At 36.2% G+C, this 10,486-nt stretch overlaps 1 protein-coding gene across 1 annotated transcript in view; it reads right to left on the bottom strand.

Moving 5' to 3' along the window:
* The window catches only part of LOC306846854 (SH3 and multiple ankyrin repeat domains protein 1-like), a gene marked incomplete at its 5' end in the record, with an annotated part of 71,456 nt that overhangs the window by 6,422 nt on the left and 54,548 nt on the right, over positions 1 to 10,486 (bottom strand). The window contains 8 exons of the mRNA XM_079380522.1: positions 527 to 647; positions 831 to 943; positions 1,535 to 1,591; positions 1,691 to 1,717; positions 7,627 to 7,707; positions 7,828 to 7,963; positions 8,100 to 8,224; positions 8,972 to 9,054. Coding sequence (XP_079236648.1) covers positions 527 to 647; positions 831 to 943; positions 1,535 to 1,591; positions 1,691 to 1,717; positions 7,627 to 7,707; positions 7,828 to 7,963; positions 8,100 to 8,224; positions 8,972 to 9,054 — 743 coding nt within the window. The remainder of the gene's footprint in view (positions 1 to 526; positions 648 to 830; positions 944 to 1,534; positions 1,592 to 1,690; positions 1,718 to 7,626; positions 7,708 to 7,827; positions 7,964 to 8,099; positions 8,225 to 8,971; positions 9,055 to 10,486) is intronic.

Genomic DNA, 10,486 nt, shown 5'->3' with positions numbered 1-10,486 from the left:
GTGTGTTATACAAGGACAAACACAATACACATATAAAGTCTACCTAAGGACTCAAGAAGTGACACATATACACAATAGCGTTATCTAATGGCATGCAAAATAAACAAATGCTCTTGTTTGTTTTTTTAATGTAAATAAAGTTAGCAACTGTGCAACCCAAGAAAGTGAACATGTTCATATTGAAAATTTAATCACATATTGACATTGACAGCATTACATATTTATGGAATGGGACAGAAAGCATTTCTTATCATACAGATAGTGTGCTAATAACCTTGGGGGTTATAAATGGGCTGTAAATTAGTAGCCCAGTCAAACCCCTGACAAGATTCTTATGGACTGTTTCAAAAAACTGACATGTATGGTCTCTATTCTAAAGCAATAAAGCATTACAGACAATAAGCATTAAAGCAAGCCCACAGCTGCACTATTTTGAGTGCTCTAAACGCACATACCATAGACGTACAGCAGTATGGTTAGACAGACAGGTGGGCAGACAGACAGATGGACTAACAGACAGCCTCACCGATGGACTTCTGTCGCAGCATACCGTGCGGGGGGCCATGGCCAGACACAAATTGACCACGGTCATAGCCTAGCCCTGCCCCAGATGATGTCATCCCCATTCCCGATTGGTCGAAATTTGGCTGCCAAAATACATGGAGAGAAATAACATTATGAACCAATTTTTAAAAGAATGCAATTTTGCTAAACATTTTCCACAAAAAAAATATAGCTCAGAAAATCTTGAGTAGCATCTAATAAATTTAATCTCATATGATCTTAGCCATCTTTAATAACTGCCTCAGTCATCTCACACATAAACACACCTCATTATAAAAGCCTCTGCCCCGTTCTCTTTTTACCCCCTGAACCCGGGGCCCTGGGGCTTCATTGGTACTGATGGTCTGCTGTGCTGCTGCTAAAATCTCATCCAGTTTATCTGCCATAGAATAAAAGAGAGATAAATAATTAATTAACTTACAAACTATTTATATTTTTAGCTTGAATTGATTTAAAGGAGATGTTTACCCAACAAATGATAATTCCGTCATCAGTCTCACCCATATATATATATATATATATATATTTTTTTTTTTTTTTGGAAAACTTTTTTCTTCCAGGAAACACAAAGGGATTTATGTATAGCAGAATAGCAAAGCTGTTCTTTTTCCATACAAATAAAGTAAACTGTGGTCATGCCTGTCAAGCAAGATTTTCAATGAAAAATTAAATTAAATTTCAGCCTATACTACACCTCACACAAAACTATCATATGGCTTTAAATCACTTGGAATATGGTTGAAAAGATTTAGACTAGGACTATTTTTATGATATTTAATTTTTTTGTCTCCATCTATTTTGCATTCCGCTAAATATCTCTTTGGTGCTCAGTCATACAATTCTTAATTGCGTAACTGAATAACTGATGACAGAATATAAATTTTTGGGCAAACTATCCCTTGATTTTTTTAACTTTAAGTATGACTAGATGCATGACAGTCCCTCTGTATAAAACCAATGACTCTCTTACTCAAAGCCATCTGATAAACTGTCCTCTTCTTCTCTGTAGCTTGTGAAGACTCGAACTCTGTAACAGATAGACATGTTTCATTCCATAAGAAATATTTGGAGACTCATTAGGTCAAGTGTCTCATACAAGACAGACAGAGCGGATAAAGAGCTTTACCTGATTTTTTTTTCCATGGGGCAGAGGCTGTGATCAAGCAAACAGAGAGTCAATGTAAGGTGGAACACCATCAGCCTGTAGTAATACTGTATGAGCTGTTAATGCTGTAATCACATTCCCATCAACTAAAAGTAGCAAGAGGTTAAACACTTTTTTTATTTAGGTCAGGCACAAACAAACAAATAGAAAAAGCAATATTTTCCAGGATGCACATAAAATGCATGAACACACGCAACTTTAGCAAAACACTTAAAATGAAAGTGTCTCTTACCTCTGTCCACTGTGTATGGAATGCCAGGACAAACAGAAAGATTAGGGAGGTTATAAGAGGTTATAAGGTTAGTTTCAATCAATCAACTAAAAAACAACCCGTGCGACAAGTGTGCAGGAACGGTTCATAAAAGCCACAAGTGAGTGTGTAGGGATTGTGTATGTGTGTAGATGTTTCTGTATGCATATAAAGCTGAGGGATTCTAGGGGAATTAGAGGAGGGGTTGATCTGCTTGCCTGTTAAAACTAATTATTTGCCCTTTTGACTTCCTAGAGTTGTTTCTGTCTTTCTTTTTACATTTAGGTGCTGCTGCCTGTATTATAAGGTACCAGTGCAGCAAGACATTCATGCTAGAGCAATCTCGGCTATCTTTAGAGCATGGCAGCCAATGAGGTGGGACACAGCACCAGGTGGAAAGGTGAATACGTCTGAAAAGGTTCTTCACATTAAAAAGCTGCATTTGAATAGACATAGGGTATGAAATAACATAATACCTGCACACATTAAACACCTGAGGCACCTTCAGTAAACTGAGAAGATACAACAGTAACACATTAAAAGCACTCTGATCCAGTTATCATAATGGAGTATTAACTTAAACAGCATTAAATGTAACAGCAGACATGCATTACTCTTCTGCCCTACATTAGTCTCTAGACTTTTTGCATTAAGTGTGTCCTACACAGTACCTTATAAGTATAAGAAGACCTTTATCCCAACTGTGATTGGTATTTTAAATAGGATTTTAAAATGAATTTATATATTAATATAGTTGTGTGTTTTTTTTTAGGGGATGTATGTATTGACAAAAGACCATTTTAGACAATAGACTAGACTTTTTGAATTTGAATTTGAATTCTGGATACAAAAAACACCCACTTAGACAGGAAGGGACCACTTTTTACTACATGTAAAAAACAAAATGAATAAAAAAAATATAGCCATGCTTTGCCTTTTATATATTTACATGTTTAGGGATGGGTAAATCTGATGATCCATTGACTGACGCAACAATAATAAACGGGTATGAGACAAAGTGGTAGTTCATTCAAATAATTCTATAACAATCCCTGTAAATGGTTCTAAAGTCATCAACAATGAAACTGTGGAAAATAGTGTCTGAAAACAAAAGCTGAATAAAAGTGATGCCTAGATAACGAAATTTTGGTCGATGACAATTACTGATAATTATATATATCTAGAATCCAATAATTCTTCATAGAATTATCTATAATAATATATCTAGAATATACATAATTGGCCAATATAACATGAATCTACACAGCTGCAGAAACTTTCCTACAACTTTCTTATTGAAAAAAAAACATTTAAGAAATATAGGACTATTAACTATTGATAAAGAAATTAAACATACCTACAGTCAACTTTCTTTAATAAAAGCTAAATGGAAAATATAACTCATGAATAGAATAAAAAAGATAGGTAATAAGTACTAATGTGACTGTGATTATTATCAATTAATGATTATTATCAAAAAAATTGGGGTCAGTAAGATTTTTTAAATGTTCTTGAAAGAAGTCTCTTATGCTTACCAAGGAAGCATATATTTGATCAGATATACAGTAAAAACAGTAATATTGTTTTCTATTTCTAATATATTCTAATACATAAATGTGATTTAACAATGCTGCATTCTTTGCAGCAATTACTCCAGTAAATCATTCTAATAAGCTGCTTTGGTGCTCAATAAACATTTCTTATTATTACCAATGCTGAAAACAGTGGTGCTGCTTCATATTTTTATGGAAAGTGGGACACATTTTTCTATAATAAACTCAACATTAAAGCTGCAAGCAGCGATGAAAGGGCCCTCGCACCCGGGCTCACCGCCATCACGTGGCCATAGGAAAACAGGGAACAGCGGGCAATATGCTTTTAAAGTGGTAAATATAGAAGGAATATGTCAAAGTCTTTTATATGTGCCAAATTTCCTAGTGCCAACAGGAGGCGCTATGATTATAACTGAATATTGGCATGTAGATGTCTTCAAGCCAGGACTCCTACCAAACATGTGAAGTTTAGGGCACATCAGACATTGCATGTTTAAGTTAGTGTAAAACAAGTAATTTCCTGTTGCCAGCAGGTGGCGCTATAATTATAACTGAATATTGGCCTTTAGATGTGCTCAGGCCAGGACTCTTATAAAACGTGTGAAGTTTGTGGCAGATTGGGTATTGTATGCATGAGTTACAACAACTTCCTGTTTCATAGTATTAATAGCATGCTTTAGCACTTAGTAAGTGTTGCTAGCATGTTTGAGCATGTTTCTAACATGTTTAGCACACAATGGCATATTTTACTGTGTTGCTAATAGTGCATCACAGTGTTGAACATGTCACTTCCTATTGACAGTAGGTGGCGCTATCACTATAACGGAATCTTGGCATGTAGAAGTGTTCAGGACAGGACTCTCATCAAACATGTTACGTTTCGGGCAGATTGGACACTGCATGTCTGAGTTGCATCAACTTCCTGTTTCACTGCATTAGTGCTTTAGCACTTAGCCAAGTGTTACCAAAATGTTTTAGGAAGTTTGTAGTATGTTCCCAGCCTGTTTAACACTAGCTCACTTTTTTAATATAAACCTAGGAGTCCATTACAGTGTTAAACATGCCTGTTGCCAGCAGGTGGCGCTATGACTATAACCGAATACGGGTATGTAGATGTTTTCAGGACAGGACTCTTATCAAACTTGTTAAATTTGAGGCTCATTGAACACTGCATGCCTGAATTACAGCAACTTCCTGTTTCATGGCGAAACATCAAACTTTGTCAGGCCGTCAGGGGCATGCTCCTTGACGAAAACTCAAGATCTTCGGAATTTAGCATCGCAAAGGCCTTATGATTACACGCAGCAAATTTGAAGATGATCCAATTAAAACTGTAGGAGTTCGTCAAAGTAGGAGGCCTGCAAAATTGCAAAAACTGCTCAAAAATCATACAGGAAATTCAAAATAACGTACTTCCTGTTGGTTTTTTGTAGGTAATGGTGTGTTACACGTGTGTACTGATTTTCGTGCATGTACGTAAAATGTAGCTCGAGGTGCACTCTTTTGAAATTTTATAGGTGGCGCTATCGAGCCATTTTGCCACACCCACTTCTGAAACCCATATCAGATGTACATTTTCGCCAGTTCTGACCCGTGTGCAAAGTTTCATGAGATTTGGAGCATGTTTAGGCCCTCAAAAATGCGATTCACTTTGGAGAAGAATAATAAACGGACCACACCATCGGTGCTCGGGCCCTAATAATAGCATTAATTTCAAATATAATGTCTTTGTAAGAATGTAAAGACCATGATCATTGATGAATTTTGATCACATTTTGACCCCTTTGATATTACTGACCCCAAACTTTTGAACAGTAGTGTACTGTATATAAACTGGCCTATTTTACTTATCATAATGGTATCAATATGACAACAGATTTATTTATACTGTTTACTTTTGCACTGCCTACTGTACACCTGTTTACATTTGCACTCTTTACTTTTCTGTATCATTGTTTACATTTTGTTAAATGTACATTTTTGTATGTACTTTCAATGTGAGAGCAAAACAATTTTGTTGTACAGCTGTACAGTGACAATAAAAAGCTATTCTATTCTGTATTGTACTGTACTGAACATGCAGTTGTGCACAAGGATGTCCGTTTTACACGCTACTAAGTGCATAGGATAAACTTTTAAAAATTCAATACCAAGAACTTAGCAAACTTGTTACGTCTAGCTCTTGTTTAGAAGTGTTCTTTGTAAACATGACTATGTTTCTATGACTATGTAAACATGACTATCTGTTCACCCCGATTTCCAGAACCTGCTTAGAAGCCAGCCAATCTGATTGAGTGCTATAATCAGAACTCACTATTACTGAATTGCATTACCCTCACACTAACCCTGACGACTGAATTATGGGAACTGGGCTGAGGAGAGAACTGAACATTTAGAGTAGACACAGTGCCACTAGGGACTGTGAGCTCTAAGAATTTAGCTTGGGCTGAAGAGAAAGAAGGGGACACATGCCTCAATGGACTACAGAGGTGATTTTAGTTTTAAAGGTTGGATAGGGGAGGGTGTATACATTGATTTGGATACAGATGACAATAAGCAGTGTTCATCTTGGTGGTGGGCCGCTGAAATGATCTAGTCTGATTCTCTTGACTGGTAAACAAAATGATTGTCAGTGATGGTAACACCTTGAGCCAGCACATACTGTGCATTTCTAGCAATGCTACAATACTACAGCAACAACATACACAGCACTCAGAAACCTGTTTCTCTGAAAGCCTGAGGTGTGTGACTACAAGGGAGGTGGTTTAGACTGAGGTTTAGAGTTAAAGCTAACAGGGGTTGCAGGTGTAGGATTGAGGGATAAGGTAGAAGGCGGGGGATATAAGGGTTGGGAGGGGACAGTTTTTGGGGGGTTACCTGTAGTGGGGGTGCTGGTAGTGACAGTGTGGAACTTCTGAAAGAACAGTGAAAGAACATTCTTAATGCTGTCTCTCTCTCTTTCTCTTTCTCTCTATCTCTATGCCATCCAGTTCCCTCTATCCTTTCTACTTCTTTCAGTGTATGACTGTGATAGTTTGTTCTCCCATTCACTCTCTCTTCTTCCATCCCTCCCCCTTCTGACCGTTCAAACTATTCTATTTGGCTCTTTCATCCTCTCTTGAATTTCTCTGCTCACTGTCCTCTCTCTCTCTCTCTCTAAACCTTCTGGTTCTGTCCTCTAGTGCAGTGATTCCCAGCCGAGGGTATACAAACCCCAGGGGTTACATAAGCAGGAAGTACTTTAAAGATTTAGCTTTTTGCTAAACCCATATGATAGAAATGACTCCTTAGAATATTAGAGCTGCTAATAGATTAAAATAATTGTTTACAATTATTCATCATGATTTGGTTTGTACTTTTTGAATGTTATAATGCTAAATACACTACTGTTCAAAATTTTTTATTTTTTTTTAAATAGTTTTTTTTATACTTTCATTCAGAAAGGATGCATTACATTGATCAAAAATGACAGTAAGAAATACTTTTACAAAAGATTTCTATTTCAAATAAATGCTGTTCTTTTGTACTTCCTATTCATTAAAAATCCTCACACAAATATTAAGCAGCACATAACTATGCTTGATTTCTTCACTTTATGTATGACTAGATGTATGACAGCAAAATGTTTTCAACACTGATAATAATAAGAAATGTTTCTTGAGCAGCAAATCAGTATATTACAATGATTTCTGAAGGATCATGCAACACTGAAGACTGGAGTAATGACTGCTGAAATTCGCCTTCGCTTAATTCGTTTTTTAAATATATTCAAAACAGAAACAGCTATTTTAAAATGTTATAATGCTTTACAATATTCATGCTTTTACTGTATTTTGATCACATAAACGCAGCCTTGACAAGCATATGACACTGCTTTAAAAAGTATTTCTGATGAGCCCAAGCTTTTGAACAGTAGAGTATGTACTCATATCCAGCATAATATGAATTCAAATTAAACATTTCTGGTTTGTGTTGATTAAGGGGTAATTGAGCCATAGTGAGGGGGCTGTAGAGGTCAAAAAAGGTTGGGAAACACTGCACTAGTCCCCCCCCCCCCCCCCCATTCTTCTGTCCTCTCATTTCCCACATCTTACCCATCTCTTCCAGTTCTGATGTCATGGATTTGGAGCGCAGAGCGATAGCCGGTGTGCTCAGCCTTTTACTCTGCTGTGGGACTGTACAGAGAGAGAGAGAGAGAGAGAGAGAGAGAGAGAGAGAGAGTGTCACGGTATCCAATGATGAGCATCATGTAATGCTTCACTGTTGACTCTGCTGTGTGAATTTGTATCTCTTACTTTTCTTTCGGACCCCTTCCTCCATATCAGGGTTCCGGGTAACCATGACAACCTTGACCATGAGGCTGTTGCCGCCTTGCCTGATCATATTGACCACCTGCCTGTGTCCCACCTTAACCACATTCTGACCATTCACCTGGAAAAGAGAAATAATCATTATACAGAAAGATACAGAGAGACCTTGAGTAATGAGGACACTTCTAGAGAGACTTCAAGTAATGATAAAGAGGGAAGAACAGAACATAAGTTTCATGATGCAGTTCTGCAGACACCTCGATAAGAAAGTCTCCCATTCGCAGACCAGCTCTCCAAGCCACGCCTCCCTCGTCAACAGACTCAAGGTACTGCAGTGCTGGAAAGGCTGGGGTGGGAGTGAACTCTTCTATAGGGGTCTGAGCTACAAAGAGAGGACATTTATTTAATCAGTGTAGCGTGCCTGTCCAGAATGTTCTATCGAGGTTGACAATACATGGACAATTATGAGAAAACATGAGAAAATGAAAAAGAAAAGATGAACAGTGATAAAAGATTGTGTCAAATGTTCTCATTCCAGTTCTGGAACGCATCAGTATAAATGTGTGCATAAGAGATAAAGAGCAAGAGTGAATGTGGCCTCTTATGCAGGGTGTGAATTATTCAATGACTTTCAGGGGGTCGATTTATTAAAAGATTTTTTGCCACTAGTTTTTGGTGCACAGTCTTTTTTGGGTAATGTCACACAACTGTTTTTGTCACCTCAAGCCATTGACTTTAATGTCATTAGATTAGATTTTTAGGGAGCAAATACGGCACTTTTAATTCTTTCTGAACATATGAGATCAAAATGTTTTAATATTTTTTCATCATACTTTACAATTTAATGCAAATGGATCTGGTAAGGGATAGTTTGTGATGTGTTTTTTTTCTCTCTTTTCTAATTTTGATTGGGACGAAATATATAAGATTGCAAATTCATCTTCAAATATGTCTTTCAACAAAACTTATTTGACAAAAAAAAAAAGATGACAAAATTTGATGTGATATATGATCCTGTTAATGAGTGTCTATTTACCGCATAATGACAAATCTGTGATCTAACTTTGTGGCTAATGAAATCCTGAAACATAAATTAATATATAAAAAATATTATGCACCCTGCACTTACCCTTGGCTCCTCTCAGCACAAAGCCAAAACCTTCATTGTCTTTTTTCTGCAGGAGGACTGTCTTCTCCTTGATTATGTAGTCACTGAAAGAAAGAAAGAAAGAAAGAAAGAAAGAAAGAAAGAAAGAAAGAAAGAAAGAAAGAAAGAAAGAAAGAAAGAGAATAGAGAGATTTTGAGATAGAAGAGGCAGATAAAAGAGGAGAGAAGACATGGTAAATATCTCCACTGCGTCAGGAAAACACTTAAATCTTGAACAAGCTATTGAGTGAAGGAGGTAGAGGGGGGAGGGTCAGAGGCCAGAGAAAAGCAGAGTTCAGTGTATGAACGCATACATTACAGGACAGCCTGTACCGACTCTTTAAAGGTGAAGTGTGCAATTTTTTTCATTGCTAAAATTATTCTATGCTAGTTTAATGTGCTTTTTAACATTAGGGAGGCACAGATGTCACATGAATAAAAAAAAAAATAAAAAAAAAAAAAAAATTATATATATATATATACACACACACACACATACATACACACTATTTTTTATTCTATTTTTACACAATGTTGCTTCTAAAAGCTGATTTTCATGGTTATTTCAACTACATGCTGAAATTACCTACCTAAAACCAAGCTCAGCACTAAATTTTTTACAATATTTCCAAATAGCAATATGCAAGATGAAAACATACAGATTTGTTTTAAAATTAAAACAGTGCCATATAATAAATTTTGCTTTAATTTTCTAAAATATTAAAATGTAGAGATGTACTATAAATATAAATTAGCATTTAAATATATGTCCTCTCAGTAAGATTTTTAAGAGTGTTTTACAAAAAGGTTTCTATTTCAAATAAATGCTGTTTTTTTTAATAACAATGTATCACTATTACCACAAAAACATTAACAAAACTGTTTATAACATGGCACAACTGTTTTCAACATTGATAAACATAAATGTTTGCGCACCAAATTAGCATATTAGAATTATTTCTGAAGACTGAAGTAACGACTTCTAATTCAGCTTTGCTATCATAATTCTATAAAATTATATTTTAAAATGTATTCAAATAGAAAACACCATTTAAATTTAATATTAAATTACAATCATATTTCAAAATATTGCAGTTTTTACTGTATTTTTCATCCAATTAATGCAGCCATGGTGAGCATAAGAGACTTCTTTCAAAAAAATTTAAATATCTAACTGACCCAAATTGAATGGTAATACAGTACATCATAAAAGTAAGCCATTGGTTGTAGTATACTTCCTGCTGAAAATTGAAAGCTGTCCCACTAGTGGTTTCCATTCACAGCAGCGCCCATCTGACTGTCACCACAGCTCTGTTTACATCCATGCTCTTGTGTCAACAAGTGCACTGCAGTTCAGAACACAATATCCCCATCCTTCAGCTCTGTGTTCAGGAGAATTAACCAACTGTATCCTTTCACTGCCCGAGGACCAGAGGAGAGGGACTAGGGGGATGGACTGAGTCGATGCAAAAGACCACAGCAGGTCAGACCGCACAC

The sequence above is a fragment of the Barbus barbus genome, assembly GCF_936440315.1.
Source record: "Barbus barbus genome assembly, chromosome: 3".
Lineage (NCBI taxonomy): Eukaryota > Metazoa > Chordata > Actinopteri > Cypriniformes > Cyprinidae > Barbus > Barbus barbus.
This window is presented reverse-complemented; position numbering and strand designations above follow the sequence as displayed.